The sequence below is a fragment of the Chaetodon auriga genome, chromosome 12 (genome assembly GCF_051107435.1).
Source record: "Chaetodon auriga isolate fChaAug3 chromosome 12, fChaAug3.hap1, whole genome shotgun sequence".
NCBI lineage: Eukaryota > Metazoa > Chordata > Actinopteri > Chaetodontiformes > Chaetodontidae > Chaetodon > Chaetodon auriga.
Window position 1 is genome coordinate 16,339,256 of NC_135085.1, and position 26,289 is coordinate 16,365,544.

Sequence of the window (26,289 nt, forward strand, 5' to 3'; positions counted from 1 at the left end):
TATGCACATTTCCCAAAATGTTGAACTGTTGCTGTAAGGAAACACTTTGCTTGTGCTTGTTGCTATTCAACTAAATAAGCGCTTAATTGCATATTATGCATTCTGTATAATGCAAATGCATTTTAAGGGCCCCTTCCACTCAAACATGGGTTTTGCTTCACTGTGTAGAAGGATGTATGTGCAGAGTTTGACACTAGCAGGCTGACGTGTGCTTAGCTTAAATCAGTTAAAAACACGTATGTTTGAGCATGATTTTTTGACATCACAGCCAGTCATTGGTCAAGCGCGCAACTTACAACAGCGTGATGTGGAAACTACGAGTTAAATGAACAATATTTGCATATTTTACAATGAAGGAGTATGAAGCAGGAGTGGATGTAAATGGATGTTACAGATGTAACTGTTTGTGAAAAAGACAAATCAGACATCATTTTTTATTCAAAGGAGAGTACTGTTATATCTTTGCAAAAATCTTCTCCTGCTGCTGAGAACTCAGGCAGTTTTTTTTTTTAATTTCAATCCATTTTTGAGATGGGAAATGACAGTAAATGCTGTGGTGTGGCTTGTTGAGTAATTAAGCAATAGCTAAATCAGCCAGCAACAACTCTAATAATACCTCTGAGCTCACTGCTACTGTAATCTACGAAAGCCTCAGGTTCTCAAATAAATGTGTTCACACCCCCTGTTCGAGAACAATGAGTAAACCACATAGGTGGTATACCTGCTGGTAAAGCCATCTTAAATAAGACAAAAACAAAGCATGACTCTAATCTTCTAAAAGCACTGATAAAAGCAGCCACACCTCAGGACAGGAGGTGCCCACAGATGGTGAGATGGTCAAGCCAAAATGAATCCTTATACACTCAAACTGTTGGATATCATAGTCAAAACTTTGGTAAAGGGTGAAAACTTTGGTAAAAAACTTGCACTAAGTTCGGGCCAAATGCAAAGCTGTTTCTCTTGTGTCTTACTTACTTTCATGCTGTTCAAACAAGAAACGAACATAAAACCAAAATGCATGTGGTGCGTGGACTGCCCTCTTCGCTTTGCAACAGAATGAGGCTGTTAGCAGTGTGTGTGTGTGTGTGTGTGTGTGTGTGTGTGTGTGTGGACCGTACCGAGGATATCGACAGATGGCAGGCAGGTGTGATGAAGCTTCCCGCTGTAGAACTCCAGACCGATGATGGCAAACATGAGGATGGCGAAGAACAAGAGAAGGCCGATCTGGAGCAGCGGGATCATGGCCTTCATGATGGACTTCAGCACAATCTGCAGGCCTTAAAGAATTTACAAAGAAAAAGACATCTCAATAAAGAATAACAGCACAGAGTTGTTCCTGTTCACATTAATGTAAATGAAAGTCCAACTCCAGCCAAGTATTTGTAAGTATTATCTTGTTGTCTGTTGGTGTACCGAAATGTTTTTGGTCAATCAATAATCAATGTCAATAAGCGGTAATTAGGAGGTTACAGAAGGAGATCTCTTGGTTAATGACCTAGTAGTTGTATAATATGGTCATGCAGGAATAAGGCATTAATAAGTGGCTTATATGATGAATAAAGAGACAATATGCTGCTAAAATTCATGCTAATAACCAACTAGTTAATTCCACCAAAACTACATTTCTGAGATTAAAGAGAACATCTTCAGTAAACTCTGACTATGTTTAGCTTTGAACACTTCACAGCCTCAAAATGAAAAAAACCGAACACAACCTTGTTACTATAAATGTGATAATTAGCTGTCAAGAACGGCAAAAACTGCGATATGCGCGCTTTTCAACATGTCTCAGCATGTTTTGTCTAAGCTGTTCTTCACAGGTTCGTATTAAACAAAGGTGCCAATGACTTGCAGCTTCTGGATGTGGCAAATACATAGGTGGGTTTAAGCTGTTTAATGGGAAGAATGACTCCGGTATCAGTGCTACATTCATAGGATTCATAGCTTCACACACACACATTCTCCAGTGACTAGATCCGTGAACTGAAAAGTCCGACAAATTACTTGCAAATCACTCGTTATTTGCAGTATTATGGCAGTTTATTCGACCTTACGGTGAAGGATTAGAGGTCAGTAACAGACTCACTGGGGATCCCGGAGACGAGTTTGAGAGGTCTCAGCACTCGCACAGCCCTCAGGGTCCGAAGGTCGACTGGGATGTTCATGTGGGCACCAGCAGTGGCCAAGATCCTGATGGAAAACACACACACATTATGCTGGATACTTGATTCAGAGGTTATGCAGACGCATTGTTATCTTTCTTTCATTATTTTGTTAAGCTAAATTACAAGGTATTAGTTGTGTTGGCCTGAAAAGGAAAATGACATCTGGGTAAAAATAGAGAAAATGCAACAGGGACATATTAAAAAAAACATCCATTAGCAGCTAAATCTGGTACAAAGTCTTTCTTTCCCTTCCCAAGATTAACGTTTTTGGCTGTGGCGTCGGACAAATTTAATGACAAAAATAGGTAAAGGGCAACAAATGGATGTACCTCAAGGACAGTATTGGCGATGAGTCATTTTCAAGGAAAAAGGCAAAAAATAGACTGATTTGATGTCATGCAGTGGTACAGTATATCCATTTAGTGTAGCAGACTTGTATGGTGAGAGACAAAGAATGCACAGCCACATACACCTGGCAGGCATCTCTACTCACATCTGCCCACGCACACATTGATGTCCCTCCACCTACACACAAACACTGAAAAACAGCATCAGGAGCGACCGACAGGCAATCTCTAACCAACGTGCACCAGAAATCACATCTGAATGTTTCTTGTAGCAATGGTAAAAGCAGATTTTGTGGTTTTTTTTATAATTAGGGAAAAGATAATGTCTTATCAAACAACACAAAAGTGCAGCAATAACCCTGCCAAAAAACTGAACATGTTCGTGTAGTGACATTTTAGAAATCATGTCAGCATCAACCAAGCCAATTTGACAACCCGTAATCATTAATGCTTTCGCTGAGAGACGAGATGAGAGGGTCAATATCTACTGCTCATTTGCTAAGCAATATTCAAACTGAGCAGTGAAAATTATCCTAGAAATCATAATTATTTTCAAGATTTGTCCATTTCTCTGTCACACAGAGCGATGCAAACATACAAACTCATAAAATCTTTGGCCAGTGGTAGGAAATGTGGGGGAGGGTAAATGAGTGTGTGTGTGTGTGTGTGTGTGTGTGTGTGTGTGTGTGTGTGTGTGTGTGTGTGTGAGGAAGGGGTAGAAAGCACATGGCAGAAACTCAAGTGTAAGCCCACGCAGAATCTCTCCTGAAAGCAGTGGGAGGGAGAGAGGCCGAATGAGCGAGTGAATGAGCGAGGACACGTTCACACGACTGCAGATAAACCTGAAAGTGCTGTTCGAAGCAGTGAAAGCTCACTGTCCATTACCACCAGTGTTCGTGCTGCAGCATGTGCAGGACGACTGATGCTGTGGTTACAGGTAATCTAAAAAAAATGGACCACATCAAAGGATTGTCATGCGTACTCTTACTTTGCACGCTAAAATGTGAGCTAGCATCTTCAAATTTGCACGAGTAATGCTGCAGAGTGATTTCCCATTACAAGTAAACGGATATTGATGCCTAAAATCAGAACAACTCAATACGAAACACCCCAAATATGCTTATAATGGCAGATGATGTAAGTTTTGGAGTTGAGAGTGCAGTACAGTAAATCCCTGTGTTGTCCTGCACTGCACCAAATTGGTTTAGAGTAGGCAGAAGGCCAATAGTTATGGCATGTTTGAGTGAGCAGTGAAGTAGGATCATTACATAAGTAGAAGGAATGCAGCAGTATCACCTGAGCAGGTAGAGTTGTGGCAAGCTTCTGTAACGTTAACTGATCAGTCGTTCATCACAAAAACCGTATGTAGAACCAGTCCTGTGTCAGACTTGACAAATATGACATCACAAAACATTATAACCATGTTTGTGTTGTTGTTATTTATCATATTGTACTATTGCATGTATCATATGTAATACATTATTACACTATCATTATTCTATTACTATTATTATCATTATTATACGTTGTGTTGTATTGCATTGTTGTATTATATTGTACTACTAAATTACATTATTTATTATTGATTGAAATTGTATATTGCTGTTTATATTAATGTTATTATATTACATATTATTATTATTAGTAGTAGCAGTACTAGTATCAAATTTGACACAGTAACATGATTATATTATATTATCAAATTATTTATTTATCACTTGCAACTCCTCCTGATTCATTCTACCCCACGATACAATACAATTCTGCAGTTGTTTGCTGTCGTCCTGCACTGTTATTCTGCACTATCGTATGTACTGTATGTCATGTAAGTTGCACAGCCACTGTATATGCTTTTTGTTATATTGTATACCTAAGTGTTAGTAAAAGGACAATTAAGTTTAATTGAATTGAATAACAGGCTGAGCACACTCCTCGAGTTTACACCTCATATATGGTTCTAACTGCCTTGAAAACATTTATGCAAATTTCTATTAATCAGAATAAGGTTGAAACTGCAGCCGACTGTAACCTAATTGAAATATTGTACCTATGCCAGTCTGATTTTATTCCTATGTTTAAATCGGGCACGTGTGGACAAGTGTTATAACGACAAATAACCAGGCGACAGTCAAAAATCAAATCAGCTTTATGTAAATTTAGCGACACAACAAATAATTAACATAAATGAAGTCTTTCTAATTGTCTTTCTCTTATTTTGTGGTTTTCTGTTACTTCAGTGTGGTAATTAGCAGTAACTGGGTTTCAGTGTGCATTTCAATGTAGTGAGTGAGCGAGTGAGTGACTGAGTGAGTGAGTGAGACAAAGAGATGACACAGCGAGAGACACTGAGACAGAGCAGAGGAGTGGGAGTCTGTGGAAATAGCCTTCAAACCAAACACGCTGAACAAAGGCAGGCTGCAGCACAGTTCCTTCAAGGCTGCACTTTGAGCACAACAATTCAGTGGAGGCTTCCTCAAAATTAAAGCAAATATTCTGTCTGCTTGCGGTGGCTCATGAATCATCTCTACACACACACAGTGGCCATTTTCTTTTGTTTAGTTTAGAAATTGATTTCATGCAGAGACAAAATTGACTGACACAATCAGTAATCATGCAATCAACATTTTTGTAGTCTTTCTGTGTCCACTGTGATATATACAGTTTATTGGAGATGCTGCACGGACAAATTTGCATCTAACCTCTTTGGGAACACAAAGTATTGCTTGATAAACTCGAAAAATGGGTGGGACAAGGGGGAGCAGTTCTGAAGTGGATTAAATGAATGCACATGGAGTTCAACAGGGTTTAATTCTAGGCCCTATTTTATTTTATCTACATGCTTCCACTAGTTCCACAATGATCCCATAATAATTATGTAGATGATTCAAGCTTAAGTACAGCCTCATAGAATAACCTGCATGGCTGTAAATTGTTAAATTTGTATATATGTTCATATCATATTATATTTTGTTATTTTAAAATTAGCTTTTAGCTTGCATGCATTGTTCTATATAAGTAAATTTCATCTGCCTTGCGTCCTGCATAAAAAACCCAGTTTTGGACGAGTGAAAATTCACTCTGCATAAAGAAACACAAACACCCATATGATCACTTTAACAGGGCTTTCAGCACAGTAAAGAGACACTGAAGGACAGAGGACAGCTGCACACACACATCTACAGATTCAACTGTAACAATCTGGCAGCAAGTTAACGTGCATAGTGAGAGGTTAATCTCTTCCTCGTTGGCTCTTTAAGTGAAGCACTGTTGCACAGTATTGTACCAAACTGGCTCTGGAGAGGCTGGATTCATTACATGCACAGAATGCGGCCTCTCCCACACACCTCCACCTACACTAAGAACACTACCAAAAACTACAGTAATCAGCAGGATCACGTTGCTCACCATTTCAGCACAGCTCTGCATATGGTAATGTGCAGTTGACTCAACATCAACACAGTGCATCAACAAATTAATGGCTTTGAATTAAACCCGGAAAAAACGTAAACCACGCGTGTAATGGCGACATTAATATTGCTCTGTTGAATTGGGATTACATAAAAAAAAGACATTTATTCACTATTAGTCATAGAATAAATGGCTGGGTGTATGTTTTCCCAAAGAAAAACCACCTGGGACTGTAAGCTATTGTTCGTTCAGTTCCATTATGAGAACAAAAAAAAGGGCTGAGACCACTGCAGCCGTCCTTTAAAATCCCTGGAATAATGCAAACGATGTGGACAAGGTCTGAAAGTTTCACTCTTAATTTCTGAATCAGTTTTTTGAGTCACTGACATGGCTGGAAGCACTTTTGTTTTGCAGTTTTGAGGTAACAGATGTGCAGTGGAACAGGCGTTTACGGGTGGGTTTAAATGCAACGCCAAACATGTGCTACATACAGAGAGAACAGACTAATTGACCAACATGTACGGAGGGACACAAGGCTGAATTACCAATCTGCCCTGGAGGCTAAGACCTCAGACCTCCAGGATTGGGTTGCACCAATTGTTTCTAAATCCATTCCTAAGTTTGCATGGAAAAATCCTTCTTTGGTTCAAAGTAACTAGTTACGAACTAGTTATTTGCTAAATGGAGTTGCACTCCTAAAACTTCAGCAATGTCTCAGCAAGTAGCACCTTTCTGTGTAATTCCACAAAAACATCTGTAGCACCATTCCATCGAAGGCAATCAATTCTCATATATAAGATGTAACGTAACTTCTAAAATTTATAGGTAGTTGCAATGACTTTATTCTATGAAGGCATACAACAGAAAATGTGTTTCTGTAGTATTAATGCAGGTGAATGAGTGGGCAAATATCTCTTTATGCTAACCTCACAGTCCTTTAGCCTGTCATGTTTGGCAAAATGTTTTGTAAATTGAGGTATATTCCATTATTTTTCTGAAATACAATTTAAAAATCTTCCACATTAATTATTTATCAGTATTTTGTGTCAACTATGTCCCACTACCTCTTTTGCCCTTCACTCTAAATGAGGTCATAAATTTGTAAGCTGATGTTAGCTTTGTCAGTTAATTCAGTTGGCTATACGACAGTTATTGGTGGTAAATATTACAACTAATCTCACAGTTTGTGTGGTGCAACAAATTTAAATGTAGTGCTCAAGTAAATACTTCTCTTACAGCTACACTAAGTTTGAACTTATGAACAGTTGGAGCAACGAGCTCCAGGGTCCCAAAATGATATTTAAATGTTATTTGGTTCGAGTGTGGGTGCAAATGTGTGGGCACTGTGTCAAAATCTAGTTTAAAGACTGTGAATGTTGTGTTTATATTTTGCTCACATTGTACGTGTTCCTAAATAAACGTCTTGTTAATTAAATGGAAACAAATGAACACAACGCACAGAAAAAGGAGGGCCAGGCAGAAGTAACCCAGCAATGGTTGTTTTTTTGGGTCTTTAGGCAAATAACAAGATTTCCATGTACTGCTGTGTGTTTTGTACAAGATGGGAACTTGATAGGAGCTGATATGGTGCATATACAACGCACAGGAGAGAGCTGAGGATGTGGTGACAGCAAATGTTTGCCCTGGGACCCTCTAGTAGGTCAGTCTGGCCATTTACGCACACGCGCATGAAACGATACAGATGCAAACTGCTTTGGCGTGCAATGACAGACACAAGAGTATAAGTCTTTTCTCACTCCTGTGTGTCTGTCTTTGTGCCAGATGGCTAATGAATCACTCCCAACTCCCACCCAGTTGTATTATTCATGCTGTCTAAAAAGCAACAATTTTAGCAAAGAGTCACACTCTGTAAGAGGGACAGCAGACTGGGGCAACAAAGGAAAGCTGATATCCTTCATACAACATGATGAGATGCTGAGAGTCACATACACACGGGGCTCAGTGTGCAGGCACAGCAGGGGATCAATATCATTTAGGTCTGATGAGGGAGTTGTCAGGACTAATTTAACAACATGAGGGCAACAGGTTCACTGGCAACAATCCGTACCTTCAGCCTTTTAAATGGAGTAACAAGCACACGCACGTCATTTGGGAGACATTTTATTGCTAATCAAAGCATCATGTCCACCTGTGCCAATCTGTTTGCCGCAGGATATAATTGACCATTTTTGGAATCCCAGTGAATTAAATTGGTTTGTGGGGAAGTTGTTCTAGCTGTGGTCCTTTTTGCTACACACTCTTCACTCAGATTAGGGATTTTAATTGAGCTCAGTGTCCCAGCAGATTCGCTTCTAGCAATTCATTAATATGAAATGGAATGAATGCCGCCAGCGCTGGCCCAGTGGCCTCGATTTTATTCCCAACCGGCCTCTATGACACATGTGTGTTTTCTTTTAAGTCTGACTTACTTGTACTGTGCCACCAGAGTGAGAGAGAGTCACAGTGTGTGTGTGTGTTTGTGTGTGTGTTTGAGACGGAGAGAGAGAGAGTGGAGAGCAGCATATGTGCTACCAGAAAATGTGTCAGATAGGTGGCAGGAAACCAGGTCGTCAGTTACCGACCAGCTGTGGCTGGATGATCTGTGTGCTGCACAAAGTACATTCACCACTTTGTGCATTTTGCATCCTATGTGACATGATTTCAGCCGCGCCGGAAGAACTTAATTCAACAGTTGAGTCAATAGAAACCACTGAAATTTCCCATTTTTTAAGCATCCTCACTGCTGGGTGTGGCTGGAAGTGAAACAGGCTTGAAACTTAAAACCAGAGTGGGCATTGAACCACCGCTTTTCAGCCAATGTTACTCTGTAAACCTGCTGTAACTGATTTAGGCCACTTGGCTCCCACTTAGGAGCAGCGGAAACAAGTTGTGAAAACATCACTGACTCACTTTCAGTACTGTTCAGTTGATATGGGGAACCTGTTAGCAAACAGTTGTTTATTTACACATCCAGCAGTTTCTGGTGTGCGTGTTTCTGCCTGTCTGATGAATTTAAGTCTCATATTTACTGTCTTTTAGCTCTGCTTTTGGTCTCTACCAACTCCTGAGGGAAATATCTGTCTCTTTAGAGGCTAAGTGCTTCACTGTGTTCATTAGCTCGACATTAACTGTGTCTGTCTGCTGTTTGGTGCTGAGCAGGTAGGGCACAATGAGCTTTTACAGTTTTTACACCAAAAACAGATGTCTGTGACAGCCAAAACAATGCTATGAGAACGGTGAGAGTTAACCAACACAATAAATTGGCTAAACAATGAGGTGAAACTTGCTATATCAAAACCATAGACTATACAACAAGCAGAGGACGGCGCCACCATGACATCACCCACTCTGAAGCCTTGAGTCCACTCATTCATGTGTCTATCTGCTGACAACCATTTCGATTATTAATTCATTTTATAGACCAAGTGATTAATTCAGAAACTTATAGTTAATTGAGAAAAAACTGTTTAATTGCGCCCACACCACAGTTTGCTCCCACCTCCCTGAACTCCATCAAACTGTTACACAACTTCAGCCACTGGCCTTCGAGTGACATCCTACGCCAAATCTCTATTTTTAGGAACACTCAACACTTTTTGTAGGCTTTATGGGTTCACTGGTAACAGACAACAATTTCCTTCTTTGGAAAATTGGTTAGTTACAACACACTGTAATGGTTTCAAAGCCGAACGTATTAAAACCATTTCTAACCATTGCTAAGACCAGTGTTATTATTCGGCAGATTATTATGAGGCAAACTGCCACAATTTTATAACCAGTTGTTTGAAAATCATCTCTCCGACATGCCGCTCCAGCTATATGTGGTAAAACTGTTTTAAATCCACAACTAGTCAAAGGCTTGTGAAAAATGAGCTGTTACTTTGTACCAAACAGTGCTTTCTTTTGGCTAACGAGCCATTTATTGAGAGACTGAAAGCAAAATGTGCAAAATCCGACGGATGCCTAATGAGAGAACATTTTTAAACCATCCCACTGAAGCAACCACTGCTGCTCGGTAACAACTGTTCAGAGCGGATTATTAAAAGCGACTGAACAGTTTAATCTTGTGAATTCTGTGGAAATCTGTCAGAAACACAGCTGTTCGGGCCCGCACTAACTGGTCTGTAAACGTGATGCTGATGTGCCTTTTATGTAAGAGGCAGAGAGAGAGAGAAAACAGCGAGATGGAAAGACAGACAGAGAAATAAGAGATACTGAGAAAAATAAAGATGTGGGTGTCAGGTTGAAATGAGATGTCAACACGCCAACAGCAATCTTCCCTGAATGCTGAATACTGTACACTTAGCCATAAGCAGTACACCACTGGTAACAAAGCTTAACTCCTGCACAATTAATTCACTAAACCCCAGTCTTAAGGGGAACAAATGAACGCTCTCATTATCTTTGTTGTTGGGTCCCTCTCTCCATCTTTCTTCCTCCCCCTTTGTTTCCGCTGTCCTTTCTTCTCTCTTTCTCTCTACCATCCATCCATTCTTTCAATGCCTTTGCATAACATCTCCAGCGCTGCATTCACATTTAATTCACAGAGGTCCTGGGGGCGAACCGGAGCAGGTTTTAGACACAACTGCCAATCCACTTATCCACCCACCTATTGCTGACTGCAGAGCCTGACTGTGCCACGAAAACACACATTTCCTGCATTTATGTGGTGTGTTTTCCTGTGGATGTTTGTGGGGTTTAAATGTATATGCTTATAGAGGAAAATAACATCAACATATCAACAATAAAGGCCTGCCTATAGGGTCAGCCCTTGCTTACTGTGTGGCAGACACGAGGCACAGCACGTAGGCATTAGGAGCCTTTAAAATGCAGTACGAGCATGCATGGCAACAATATTGATAAACGTTGACATAAGCAGCGTCACATGCATGAATGCACCAACATAACTTGACAATCAGTGTTTTGAAATTAATCTTTTGCTTCACCAGCCACAGCCTGGTAAAGTAAAAATGAATTCTGTCAGAATTAATTGCAGAATCAGTTGCTGAGCATTAATTTAAAACTTTCTTTCACTCTCTCTCATACAATCAGTGAAGTTTGAAATTCATCATGGAGTTCAACCAAATTCCAAATTGAAAGAGAGCATTTGGAGGCGTATCTCCAAACGCACATATGCACATACAAACCCATTCTGTTAGAGTTACATATGGCCGACCTTCAACAAGAACGTTATATTTCTGATGTGGGCACTGTGAGATAGTTCTGATAAAGCTGGAAATATTCTGTATTTTTCTTCTCAACAAATCCCATTAAAAGGCCAAAATCAACAATGAATAGATTCTAACATACCATCTGTGTAGCCACATCCTGATATACTGTAGTTTATTCCTCTGTGCCACAGACAATCTATCAATGACCCACACTGTTACACTGGGTGACATGTTCCTTGGTTACGATGAACACGGTCACTGCAGTTTATTTTGAGCAGCCTGCTGCCGCAAATACTCAGTAGAGCACCAAATGTATGAATCCATGGCTGAATATAGTGCAACACTTACTCCTGTTTGACTAGCACAAAAACTGCAGTGACCAGCTGTTTTGTGAAATTACTGAGCCTTTTTTCAAGTTGAACTGTAAACATTTGTGATCTGTTTAGGAACGAATGCAGAAATTGAAATATGTTTCTGGTAAGAAATAAACAGAGTAACACTTAACACAGTCTTATCCTTAAAGTTAAGGGTGAGAGCTTAGAAATGATTACGATTAAGTACAAAGTTAGACATTTGGGTTTACATTTTGAGCTTTTGGGTCAATATATATTCATTTTGTCCCATTAGGCTCCAAAGACAAACTGATAATAGATGTGCTATCTTGTTGGCGTGTTAGCGGCCATAGCTAATAAACTATAGCTCAAAGACTGGAGCCCAAAAAAATTATTTTGATGACATAAAGTTACTCTTGAAATCAGATATTCATGGCAACCTAACAAATAATGGATACTCCTTGTGCATAGTGGAAGACACAGTCACAGCACCAGAGAAACACTCACTCACCAGTCAGTCACCTGTCTTTACACAAAAAGTCAGGCTCCATTTCTGCACTACGTTAGCTTCCACTAGCTCAATATATCAGGCTTTGCCAGCGTATCTGGGTCTATGACTAGTGTGAGACATTGTTTACTTTGGGCAAGTAATAATTGTTTTATCATCAGTACTACTGAGGAATATAGATACAAATACCAGGTTTCATGTTTCAGTTTGTCAGAGCGACAGCTAAAATACACCTTGGATGAGAAAGTGCATTGTTGAAGCTAATTGAACAGAAGCTAGCGTGGAAATGTAACGGGATTGACTGTTTGCCCAACAGTACATTCCTTCAAAGATGGCCCAAAGGCTTTTTCAAGCTGAACACTGTCACCAACTGGTTAATAAATGTCATTTGCTGTGGTTGTGCGTTTAATAGCAACTGTAAAGAAGCTAATGGTGCAATAGCTGATAGTTGCAATAGCAATAAGTGGTTGGCAGAGCTAATTTAAGCTAATTATTGTTAAACGGACATTGTTCTGTTGTGAAAGTATATGTACTATTATGTATGATTTTGCTCCAGCTCGCACAACTGCGTAAAAGCATGCTGACATGTAGATAGGCAGTGATGCGGATAAGGACTCATTTGGACAAATTTGGCCTCACTGGAAGTCGAGCAAGCAGAACATACACAATTTGCAACAACTGCAATGGTAACAGCAAAACAACACTGTAATCCTCATTTAACTGAAGTCTAACAGATCAGCTTGACAGCGCACATTTTCACATGCTATAATCGGAAAAGTACAGGTGTAATTACTAATGTTAAAGATGGCTGCATTCCATTTAGGTGAGCCAGCTCTCGGGTCCTGTATTGTGCATACTGGCCCACTTACATGGATGTTTGATGGAAGTGAGCCACCGTTAATCCTATTCGTCACACCTGTGCTTTTTCCAGCTATGGCTGCTTTCAAGAATATCTATTACAGACGGAGATAAGAAAACAGGAGGAAAGCTTTGCAAGAAGTTTTGACACTATGCTACCATTTATTCAGACGTTATAGTCCTGATTAGCCATTTTGTGATTCTATATTGGCTTATTCTGTGCACATGACATCTACTGCATGTCTGGCCGCCGTGGAGAGGGACATGTTAGGTCATAGAGGGTGTCATGCTGTGCAGATCCAGCCAAATTTGTGATTCGCGATATCGGGCTCGATAACTAAAATGGACTTGACTGCTGCCAATCCAAAGTCTAAAAGTCTGCTCTTATTTGCTTGGCTCGCAGTCAAAAAGTTGGTTGGTTACAGAGAACTCATATTTGTTCCTCCTCCAAAACCACATTTCACCAGTATGCTTGGCAAGTAATAACTTAGCAATCTGTCCGTTTAAACCAAACAGTTCTCACTTTTTTAGAAAAATATCAGGTTGTCATGGAGACCAACTGATGTCACTCACCCACTGAGCACGACGATGAAGTCCATGACGTTCCAGCCGTTCCTCAGGTACGAGCCTTTATGGAAAACGAACCCGAGCGCCACGAGTTTGATCCCCGCCTCGAAGCAGAAGATCCCAATAAAGTATGGCTCTGTTTTCTCCTGTGGAAATAATGTACAAGAAACAGGTCAGCAGAGTCTGAGCTGAGCTGACAAACAAACTAAGAAACAGTACATACACAGGCTTCACTCATCAAAGCCCACAATTACACACATCACATTTACAAACAGTTCAGGAAGTGTGTGCAGTAGTGGGGGGTGAAAACACAATGCCATGATGTCATGATAGCTCATATATGGACATTTAGAGGTAAGCAGTGGTGGAAGAGGTACCCCTTTACTTCAGTAAGAGTAGCATGGACACAAGTAAATGTCCCATATTCAAAATCTTATGCAGATAAAAGCACAGCAGCAGCAAAATGTACATAAAATGTCAAAAGTACTCATAATGAAAATGGCCCCATTCAGAGTGTTATATTTATCACAGAGAGAGAGAGAGAGAGAGAGAGAGAGAGAGAGAGAGAGAGAGAGAGAGAGAGAGAGAGATCAGACTGATGATATGTTTTACACAGAAAATCTTAATCTGAACAGTGGCAGCTAGTAATTATATAAATTGATAAACGGGGGCCAGAAATAAGTACATTATCCCCTTAAAGTTAAATTGTACAAAACCCCTCAATACCCCTCTACATATGACATGCTTTCAAAACTTGTAAAACAGTGTCAGGTATCTTATTTTTAAAGCATTTATGTGCACAACTATCCACCAGCTTCTTAAGATCCAGGGCTCTGAGCAGATCGCTGAGGGGATAAACTCGCAGTCTGGTTTCTTTTGTGTCCCCGCATCTCACAATAACCTCACAACACAACGCCGTCTATCTTCAAGGATGTGAAAACAGATTTTGTCCTCACCAGTCTCTTTGCCATGGGGGTCTTGTCCTCTCCGGGGAGGTGCTGCTCCAAGGCCAGGACAACACAGTTGGCAGTGATGGTCGCCAGGATCATGTACTCGAATGGTGTAAAGGCCGCAAAGTTAGGGAAAGTACTTTTATCACAACACGAGGACAAAACTAACACAGAAGAACAAACGAACGACGCTCAGCGGACGTGAAAAAACATCCGAAGCTAGAGAAAACACCAATAACACGGCATCATCACACAAACAGGTGCTATTTTACAATACTGAAAAAAGCACCCACCACATTCTGAGCCGAACAAATGTTCGACACACAAACAGCAGAGACCATTAGTCTTATTCTTCATCCATACAGGCAGCACTTGTGTTAAATTCCACACATATATCAAAGTACACGTGAGCGGGGTTCAGTGGAAAGGCAGAAAAGCATGGATGGATGATTGAATGGCAGATGAATTATGTCATGGTTCATATTCGCTGGTACTGGAAGCAATCTGTTAGAGAGATTGCAGTATCCATGGCAACCTGCTTTTAAAAGTGCTTTTCATGAAGAGAGAGAGAGAGAGAGAGAGAGAGAGAGTCACCTTGGCCTGACTGGTTTAACTACAGCAAACAGTTGTCATAACTCCTTTCACTGCATTCAGTTGACACCACAATAGTCTCTGTCAGTTTAAGTGTTTTTGTACATTAAACCCTTCAAAGTGTCATCTCTCAAGGTTTTAGCTCGAACTCTTCCAACCGATTCACTTGACTGTGAGGTTTCATAAACCAGAGAGGTCAATTCTTGATATTACAACAGGAGCAGCGAAACATTCACTGAGTTTACGCAGAAAAAGAACAGATACTCGACTTTTGGGACTGAACAGAAAATCAATCACAAACAAGTTTGATAATCACTTAATTCTTCTTCTCTATTGGTCGGACAAGAAAAATAGGAATTTGAAGATTTCGCCTTTTTGCATTTTGCACTGTTTTCTAACATTTTATAGACTTATCATAAAAAAGAATCAAGAGTTGAAGCTTTAAAAAATTCACAATCTACTGAGAACTAGCAGAAAGAATACAAGAGCCTGTGTGGAAATAAAGAAAATGTTGAACTTGAAACTTTCTCCCATGGATTTGGTGTTCCATCATGAAATGATCAGTGTGCAAATACATGATGAACAAATGTAACGAAAGCTGCAATCTTGCAATCGAACGTTTGAGAGCTGAAATGATCAAGTCAATGAATTGATGATTCGCCAACTATTAGTCATTTTTAAGCAGCGGATCCAGTTTCTCAGCTGCGATGATTTATGTGATAATAAACTGAACATCTCTGGGGTTGAACAAAACAGACAATTTCATGACGTCACCTTTGGGCTTTTGGCAAAATGTGATGAGGATTTTTACACTATTTCCTGACATTTTACAGACCAAATGATGAATGAGACATAATGGGCAGATGAATCAACAGCGAATTAAAGCTCGACTCTTGACACATTCCGCGTGTTGCCGGACTGATTTGTGCAGTTGCCACTTTGGAAATGAGAGCAATTACCTTGCACATTTGTATTTTCTTGATGTGACTCCAATTTCAGAACACAAGCCAAAGCTTTAAAGTCCCCGTTGCTCCTCGGAGCTCTTGCATCATTTCTATAATTTCTCAGGAGTACTGTCTACCTTCTGAAACATCTGTACGTGTGTGTACATGCACAGGCCCCTGCAGGGACAGTGTGTGAACCAGCACGCACTGCGTCTGACTATATGTGCCCCGACACTTGCATGTGCTTGTGACTTTGAGTCCCTTGGAGTTCCCATGAGGCAGCTGCTTCTTGTTATTAATTTTCCTGCCTTGAGAGAAATGGGGTCACTGACTCACAGAGGAGTGCTGCGATGGGAGCCTCTGGGACCCACACTGACTCACATTGACAAGTCCACATTGTTGCCATTGAAAGCAGTTGAAAATAGCTAAAGTGGGAAATACTTAGCAAATCTCGCCCACTCTGTCACTACCTGTTACCTGTTACCATGCACACCAGAGATCATGCATGTTTTACACCATTTAGGGCAAATTACATGACCATTTTACATATCATGCTGTTGTTTTTTAGATATTTTAACATATTTTTCTGACCTTCCAAGCAGCCATTGACTTACATTCGTTTTAGCACAGTATGAAAATCAATCGAATTGTTCTTGAAACGTGGAGTATGGTGACAAGATGTGTTTATCTGGGCTCTTTGTTTTTCACTTACTGATTGATTAACAATGGATGCATTCACAGCACATCCTTTGGTTTAATGTGACGTAAAACTGAGCAACAACTGAGTCACAGTAGGGCTGCAATTGAGGATTATTTTCATTATTGATTAATCTGCCAATTACTTACTCAACTGTCTAGTCTGTAAAATGGCTTCAAACACAACTTCCTTAAGCTTGAGATTCAAAATGTTTGTTTTGTCTAACAGTTCAAGACACCACAGAGGTTCAGTTTCTAATCATCATAGACAAAGAAGAGCAGCAAATCATCACAACTGAGAAACTGGAATTATGGGATTTTTGACGATTAACTGATTCTCAAAAACTATTGGATTCGTTTTCAGTCTATTGGCTGAAGGATTCTCTTCACATCTGCATCTGAAGGAAGCAGCTCAATAAAAATATATTGGAAACTGACTTTTAAAACTCCCCTGAGTGCAGTCTACACTTTATTTTTAATTACCGTACATTAAGACTGTAACTTTGACAGCAATTAATGGAGTTTGATGGATTATATAACTAAATAAAGCTTCAGGAGGCCTTCATGTTCTATGCAAATGAATGGAAACTAACTCTAATTAATACATTTTCTGTCTGGAAGGCAGAAAAACTAGATAAAAAATCTGAACTTGTACAGCTTACATTTACAAATGGTCAACAGTGATGTTAAGTATACACAACTGATGATTATTTTATCATAATCATTGTTCATGACTATTTTTTCTGTTGACAACTTTCTAGATTAATTTATCTTATTACTTTAGCATTTCACCTCTACAGTATCAGAAAATAGCATAAAATATCCAACCAGACTTCAAGGTGACATCTTCACATATCTTGTTTTATCTGACCAACAGTCCAAAACGCAAAGATATTCAGTTCACAGTTATATAAGACAAAGGAAAGCAGCAAATATTCACATTGGAGAAGGTGCAAACAGAGAATTTTGTTGTTTTTCTTTCCTTATAAACTATGAAATAGTTGCAAATGAATTTCTGTCCATCAGCTCATCGATTAATCAACTAATTGTTGCACATTTAGCACATACAATTTAATTTAACTTTGAAACACTGGTCCTTTAACTTGACTCTATGGTGCACAGACATTAGCCTAGCTTAGGTACCAGAAGTCCCAGAAACTACTTAACTTGTGAGAAATGTCATGCAGTAACACTCCCAATTTTCTGTGCGGGAACATACATTCAAAGAAAAGTGCGCCTGCTATGAATTCATATGAATCTGTTTTTCACTTGCGAGCTCAGAACTTGGACACTATTTGCAAAAATCTGGGTCTCACCCAGTCAATACTCTGACATGTGCTGCTTTTACAGCCCACGATCCACCACAGTACTACTGGCCAGCTCTCTCCCACATACCTCTGCCTCTGTGATACCGACAGTCACATTACCGTGCTGCCAGTGGCCAGCTAGTCTTGACCACTAGCCCCACTCCCACACAGAGCCTGTGGTTAGGTAACAGTGGGAGACTGGCACGCTGCACTGCAGGGGGGTGTAAGACAGGAGGAGCAGTGGGTAGATATGGCAACTGAGTGATGCTGTTGAACTGATTATGCTACTAAAATGTGTACACAAGTTATCACTTCAAACACGGTTGTGGTCAATAAAAATGAACAGATTTAAGTGAACAAGAAAAGCAGCACTAATGGATCCTTATGATTGGCCTGTAGTTTGTGAATGTGAAGGTGCACACATATTGCCCACTCTGTGTTCACATTACATGCATTTGCAAGAAGATAACTTCCCTGCTAATCTTTGTTAGATGTGTAGAAGTTGAGGAGAAAACTGTTGGCTACAGCAGGAAGCAGAGAAACGCTGCCTGGTGGATTTGAACTGACACCTACTCATGGCCAGGTTCATATTCCAATGAGCACTAAGGCAGCAGAGATGTGCCTACATGCCACCCCCACAGTGAGCAGAGCTGCTTCTAATGATCACCACATGCTAACTTTCTGTCTTGTGCCAGCACAGGAGCTCACGGAGCCCACAGATGAATAAAATCAAGATGAGTTACTTAGCAGAAGTATGAGGAGGCTGGCGAGGGAATGAATTAAAGAGATCATTTTCAATCTGGTGATTTCACTTACTGATGGGAATCATGGAGCAGCTTATGCAGATAAGCAATAAACAAAGAGGGTGTTAGGCAGCTCCCTGTTCCTGAGGGGGCATGAAAATCATGAGCAGCCATGCAAAAACACACTGACAAGGCTTTCAAAACTGCACTTTGGGCACTTTTTACACCTGATGCAACATTCAGGAGTGAGTTGTTCACGTGTGTCCTGCAGCTGTCCGTGGTGCTGACCTGACAGCCGCCCACCATGCACTTTCTCTGTGACAAACTGGAAGACAAGCAAACACAACTTTAGCTCTATTCTTTTTTTAAGAAAGGATATGGCCATTCAATGATTCGCCTGGCGTATTTCCTAATGATGTTGTCCTCTGCGAAAATGAAGAGCGACCTGTTGACGGTGAGGCAGTTCTGCCGGTGGGGGACGGGGTTGTACAGAGCCATAGTCCGGGCCCGCTGCGCCTTGGCTTGTTTCATGGACGCCGTCAGTCCCGCCGCCGCCGCGTCCTGTCCGTCCCCGCCGCGCTCCAAGTCCCCATCCCCGGAGTCCACCGCGCTGGGAGCGGACTCGTCTCCAAACCGAGCCATTCTACAAAGAGATGAGGAGACCGCCCAGCTTAGAGTGTTTCACTACAGGTCGACTTCTAGAAAAGAAAAATGTGAAGTGGAGCTAATCGAGGAAAAAAAGGGATTCCACCTTCAATCCACTGACAGCTTTTCGAGCACCAAGAATTCCCCAGAAGTTGCAGATTCCTATCGCTCCATATCCACGAGAAAAATGAAGGATTCTATCATTCAGCTGGCTTGTATTTTAGGACAAAATCATCCATTTACTTAATGACGATTCAGGTGCAAAAAACTCAGCATCTCTCTTATCCCATCTGGTTAACAGCGCGTTCCAATCAGCTCTGAGCAACTTTGTGCGCGTCTCTAAACTCAGGCAGCGGTGACGAAAAAAAAAAAAGATCCACTGAGTTTACACTTCGCAGTTTTCTATCAACATCCAAGCTCGTGATCGACAGCTGCGTGATCAAAAACTCTTTGCTCATTAGCTGGAGAGATCCGAGGGAAGTCGTCGCAAACTTTGCGCATCTTCTCGACCCTGTAAACTTAACAAAAGGAAGATCTCGTGTGAAAGGAAGCCCGTTTAACGCGTCTAAACCAGGTTCCTGGTAGAACTGCGCGCGGAGTTGGTCTGTAATCAGTGGAAAGAGAGCCGCTGGGATCGCTAGATCAGACGTATCCTACAAATCTTATCACCTGCTGGAAAATGATCACGCAGCCAGGAGCGCATAAGCACCGGCAGCCCCCTCCCACAGTCAGATTTCATGATGGCGATTTCAAAATCCATCTGAATGAAAGCTGGTGGAGAGGAGGGACATATATTTCGTTACCATAGCAATTAGAGTTTGCTGAGGATGAACAAAAACATTTTCCTTAAAAAAAAAAAAAAAAAAAAAAAGGAAGCCTATATGCAGCAGGATGTGTGGGTATGTGGCTCAAAAACAATTATGTAAAGATGTTAGTGGGTGCAGTGGCAAAAGGAAGGGGTGTGTGAAAAAAACGCGTTTAACACTAATACTAGTAGGAGTGACAATGCACAGAAAAAAAGGCAACAAGTGTGTGGAGAGGGCAAGAAAGAGAAGAAATGACCCAAAGCTGATTTATAGAACGCGAGTCTGACTCATTTCCCCCCATTTAAATGCTCTCACCATTTGATAGTCAGACAGCATTGCCATATTTTCATTAATGGAGGCAGACTCGTACTATTAAAACATTTAAAAAGTAGGCCATTGTGCTAATATTGGAGTAAAAGTCAGGAGTAAAAATAGAGCATGAAATAGATCTTAGGGCTGCTCCCTTTTTGAGGGAGAAGAGGAGAAAGCAGGGTCTTTTTCACGCTCAGTGCCACAAGTGAGACCTCATTAGGCAACTGGGCTCTCTCACTCCATCTGCTGCTCTCCTCCCTTCCCCACTGTTTCCTGAAGATGACCACTTCAGCCCCCACAGATATGACATTATTCAATCATGGCACGCTTCAAGCCCAAAGCTGCTGTTTTGGCCACATCAAATGACTGCGGTTAAAAAAATCCACCGCAGCATCGGTCCACTTGAAATCCTGACATAAAATATCACTCTGCTGCCGCTGACTGACAGACTCAACTGTGCAGCAGCACAATGCAGGTTTCACAGTGTGCAGACGGGCAGGGCTCAGACGGGGGATTGTGAAAGCAAGCCAAGAGAGAGTGACAAATTTATGCTTGGCAAACAAGTCGAGATCTGGGGGAGAAGGGAAAAAAAAAAATCGATTTAACAGCATCTATGAATAAGTCCCTAACGGAGCTCCAAAAACTCTTTCCTCCTCTTCCTAATCTGCATGAGGCAGTCGGGCATGTCACTCCATGCAAAGCAGGAGAGCAACAAAAAGCTATGTTGACCCATCGAGTGCAGAATGACTGAATGTGATATGTACCGTTTGCTGATCATGAACACAAGTATCTGCGCTGTATCTCACGTTCATCTCCACTTTCTACTCAAGACTGTCTTACATAAGCGCTCATTACCAAAAAAACACCATCTACTTGTGTGCTGTCCAACAAAAATATTTGTCCATCTCTGCAAACAGCACACATCTCTCTCCATCTCTGCGTCTCTAGCGCTCTCGTGGCTGTTGTTTCCATAGCGACATAGCTCTCTTGAATTCCTGCTTTTCATTTCTGCCAACAAAAGCCATGTTGCACAATAGAGCAACCTCTTCCTACAGAAATCTGTCTCTCCCAACACACACACACACACACACACGCGCACACACACGCATCAAGGTCATTGGACGTCTCCATGAGCAGACAGACTGCTGCGCAGCGGCCTCACTACACCCAGGATCCACGTTACTGTACAGATGACCAGATGTAGTCTGCATTAAGAGTGTTTGGCTTTTGTTCTGCTTTCCCTCGCAGCCTACTCAAAGCCTTCTAAAAATAGCTGTGTGAACTGTTCGCGGAAAAAGCTGAAAAGCTCATATCAGTTTGCTTGAGCCTATAAGCAAACTTTGAATAAATAAGAGGAACTTGGAAGAAAGGGTTTGCTGATGAAGGGGGCGATTTGTTGATTTTTAACAGGCGGGACGGTCCAGTGGTTGGGGCTAACCCTGTTCTTACAGAGCTGTCTTGGTCTGATGGTGTATTTTCAGCAGCACAGACGCTCCTGAATGAGAAATATATTATAAGAAAACTGCAGGCATCAGTGTGACTCTATAATCCTCTGGGTCTTCCACAACAACATGTTGCTACTTGTCACTTTGATCTTGAAGGTGACACTGCACTATAGAGGCTGTCATATGGCGTAGAACTGGGTATTTACAGTATACAGTTTAGAGAATATTACAGATGAAAACAAATCTGTCTGCAGCTTCAGCACCACAGACAGCACCGTGGATTCCTCAGCACACAGCGCAGTGAGGCTGCTGATATTTCAGAGCCGCGGTCAAGACCATAGATTTAAACTGAGCCAAACCTCAGTCAGACATATTCAACTAAACAACCCCTCTGCCCTGCACTCCCTCTGCTACCAGGGGAGGGAGAGGAGGGGTCGCGGGTTAACAAGGGAGATGCATTTTGGTCATTTTGCTAACAAGGGGCACGGCATCCTTCCTCATCCCCCTCAAATCGCCTGCGTGGTGCATTAATACAGGACTGGAAAATTATTTTCCTGCACAAACGATGCCATGTGAGAGCCACAGTAGATGTGTGTGATGTGCATTTTTATGCCCATCATCAAGCAAGAAAAAAAAACTTCTTGAGAACCTGAACACTATCGTATAGGGGAAGTCATAAGAAGCGAGGCAGCAGGTGACATGCACCGTGAGTTAAAACGTTAATGGGCGTACTTTGTGCCAGAACTCTGAAGAGCATTTATATAATTGCAGACAGGCTTTCATCCAACATTGACTGGAGTGGTTTTAGCATTTTATTTTTCTCTCTGTTCCCTAGCAACAGACATCCTCTAGTCCTGAGTTATGTCAGTTTTATTCGACCAATAACTGCCACATATATCATCTCAGATTGGTGTGACAGTGCATCGGTTTTCTTGAAACATGTCTGCGTTACGGTCGTGGTTTCAGGTCTCACAATGTTGCAGATTAATAGCAAAAAAAAAGCTCAAAATGTTGCAAAATCATCAGTGAGCCTCAAAAAGTTTCAGCTGTAAAAAAAAGGTTTTATCACTCTTAAAAGTTCCATTATGCAGAAATTCAATACCACGCACTTGATTTTGATCTTTTCTCAAGTTTCATCCTATAATTTTATAAAATATCATTGATGTTTCAGTTGTGCAGGAGGTCAAAAATGTCCAAACTGCTGCTTGGCTCTCTCGACATCACAGGCCGCTTCCCTGCTGCTCTTCTACTTTGAATCCCTAGCATCCCCTAATGGACAAATAACCACAATACATGCACCGTGGTGCTCTGAAATCAATGTTCAGCTGATATTCTTCAGTCTCTCATTTAATATTTTGTACTTTTAACAGCTCATGCAGTCAACACTCACAGGCTGAAAATAAGAAAATATGAAGACAAAACTGACGTGAGTCCTGTGTTTGTCTGTCGGTACATGAAAGGAAAAGCTGGAAAGCCAGAGACAGAATGACAATACACCAGTGAAGTGGATGTGGAGTGGGTGGTGGAGGTGCAGTAAAGAGAAAGCAGAGGATGGAGGAAGGAGGAGGAGGATGAGGAGGGAGGGAGCTTGTTGGTGGGTTGGGGGTTACGCTGATGGAGTGCCACTCCACAGTCAAGTGTTGGGAAGCAGACAATCAGAGAAATGTGGCTCCAGAGTTCAGAAGTTCACAAGCAAGCACCCTCAGCCTCGCCATTAATAACGCTATCCAGTATCTGATTACAGCAAGCTGCAGCCAATAATGTGACACAGGCATGAAAAAAAAAAAAAAAAAAATCAACTGATGAAAGCAGTGCAAACTGATTTGGTGATTCATTGGCGGAACTATAACAATGCAGGAAACAAAGGCATCTGCATATGTATTGCTACTATGGAGCACTCTTTGAAATAAGCACTTTGTAGCTAAGCAACAAAACAGCAATAATAAGTGTTGATACAGGAACGCTTAATCATTTGAACTGCTGAACCTCCGTGTTTTCATTATCGAGGAGTTTTTCTGCCAGTAGCGGCACTATGGGACAGCGTTATTAAGAGCTGGTTGGTATCATGTGCACAAGGACAGATCTGCCTGTGGTTTCACATTATTCCACAGATGGACAGTGTCGAAACAGAGCCATGCACCAACAGCTAGAAAGAGAAAGTAATCAACAACGCAGGTTTCAAAGTCGTCCAAAATTCAGTGCTGCCACTGTTTCATGAGGAATGGGTTCAACACGTTTACGCGGCCCCAAGGAGACACACAACGTGTTTTATTGAGAAACAGCTCCTCAGGTTATTCCTTATATATGCTGCACAAGTTTTGAACACTAGGGGCATAAAAGACTCTCTGTAAGTCTGACTCACTGTAGTTATTATTGGTTTAACCTGTCAGCAGGCAAACTGCACCTTGAGTTTAGTGGAGGTCCTGAGAAAAAATATCTGGGGGTGTTTAGTTTGTTAGATGCTCAAACTTCTTCACTAGCTTGTAAACTACTTCATATTTGAGCCATTTCATGATGAGTAGTAGCTCAGGTTTTTGCTTGTTATGTAACAGGAGCCTGGTCTCATTCCCAGAGCATCAAACATGTAGTTCTGGTGCCCAAACCTTACTGAACTGCAGTGTTTCACAAGCTGCTCTGCGTGTCTAGTATTGCTGTGAATGGGTTTACATTGGAGTTAGTTGAAAGCTTGGTGCATATCTCGCATTCATAAGCACCCGGTGTCTCTGTATAAGACACCGAGGGCCGTGACAAAGAGTCAGTATTTGACGTTCTGGGATTGAGAACAGGTTGTTAATTGTTTGCATTACATTACATTCAAGGCAGGATCCCTGTGGCAGTTTATGGACTGGAAAACCAAAAACCTGAAAGCAGCACAGCTGATCCTGTTACACCATATGAAATAAATAATGTTAATATTCAAAATGGTTTAATTTCAAAGTTGCACCAATAAATTAAAGTGTTTATTTATTTCTTTGTTAGCAATCAGTTGCTTATTTAGACTTTCAGCAGACATGGAGCACCATCAGTATTCATTTGCTGTTGTTCTCTGGCCACTCAAAGCATGTAAGTCCAACATTTACTCTCTCTTGAGCTCTGTTTTTGGTTGCCACCTACTCACCAGGGAACAATTTGGCTGTTTAGCTCCTAAATGCTCCACTGCGTTCACCAGCTAGTTGATAACTTTGTCTGACTGCTGTTTGGTGCTGGGCAGGTGGCGCACAGTGAGTTTAGCTAATCTTTTTCGGTGAAAGACAGCTGCCTGCTGTGGGTGTAGGGCCAATGAGGGCTATGAGAGTGAGTCAAAACAGTAAAGTTGTGCGCTTTAAAACTGAATGAACTTAAAGATGCTAAAATGCTCCGTAGAGCAGAGTGGAACTGTCGAGCTGGGTGGTAATTCTCTGAGGGTTGAACTCTACAAACAACATCTTTCACCTTACACATACACATTTGAACCGTTGCTCGTTTTAAAAATATGGACTAGAGCAGCTTTAAGTTAATCTGTGAGGTCTTATGCTGCTTGTTGAAGCTACAGTATGTCACACCTCCACGGGTCATTCTCCCAACCGACAGTATGAACCGTCAGAGCAGGAAAAAAACAGGTGTAATTAATAACATTAAAGAAGGCTAGACGGAATGGAGCCATCATTAATGTTATTAATTACACCCACAAGTCGAAGTGTCTGCCATGAAAAGGTTTATTGACTGAAATACTGACATCACAGCTCCCATTTTTTATTGTATGACAGAGTCTCTACTTCACATGGAAAATTCTGCATCCTTCTGCATCATTTTCTTCACATTTCCATCAAAGTCAGCACGACGTGTTTTATGTCTTTGACCGTCTTGATCATTTAAAATAAAGGTCTGCGGCTTCACAGTATGTATTTGTAATGACGGACCCACCAAAGAGGTTCAACAGGTTGAGCTGTTAATACTGCTCGCAGAGTGCGTGTGTTCTTTTACACTGGCACTTTCATCCTCCTCCATGGAGATTTATCATCTTTACACATATAATTTAAGAGGAATCGTTTGCCTCTTCATCTCTTTTATACTTACTCCCACTCCTTCCTGCGGGCCTGCGGCGTGCTCTGGATTTTGTGAGCCTGGTGAGCCATGATGATGTCCTTCTGCTCCACGAGTCCCCCGCGCCGCCGCAGCATGCCGTGGGGGCTCAGAGACCCTGAACCCTGATCCGACGAGCCCTCTTCGTCACCACAAGGCACATCAAAGCTGGCTGCTCGAGGGGGCAGCCCCAGGTACTCCGGGACGGCATGAGGGACCTGCAGGGAGCTGGAGCGGGCTCCTTGGGCCAGGCCGTGACGGGCGGCGGGTCTGGGCATCCTCCAGGCCTCAGGCTCGGGGAGGGAGAGGGAGGACTGGACGTGCATCTTTCCACCTGGACCACAGCTGGATGGAGAGTGGCGGTCGGATGTGAGGGAGTGGGAGAGGGACTGGTCTGAACTGGTGAGCATCTCTGCAGAGGACGGTAGTTGG

General features: G+C 41.6%; 1 protein-coding gene across 1 annotated transcript in view; it reads right to left on the bottom strand.

Moving 5' to 3' along the window:
* The window catches only part of LOC143329631 (voltage-dependent R-type calcium channel subunit alpha-1E-like), a 53,857-nt gene extending 27,883 nt beyond the window's left edge, over window positions 1-25,974 (bottom strand). Inside the window, exons 1-6 of the mRNA XM_076745618.1 lie at window positions 25,852-25,974; window positions 18,966-19,230; window positions 14,313-14,417; window positions 13,363-13,502; window positions 2,087-2,190; window positions 1,119-1,277 (exon numbers count right to left, since the gene is read on the bottom strand). Of these exons, the coding sequence (XP_076601733.1) occupies window positions 1,119-1,277; window positions 2,087-2,190; window positions 13,363-13,502; window positions 14,313-14,417; window positions 18,966-19,230; window positions 25,852-25,955 (877 nt within the window). The 5' untranslated portion in view covers window positions 25,956-25,974. The remainder of the gene's footprint in view (window positions 1-1,118; window positions 1,278-2,086; window positions 2,191-13,362; window positions 13,503-14,312; window positions 14,418-18,965; window positions 19,231-25,851) is intronic.
* Window positions 25,975-26,289: the final 315 nt, after the last annotated feature.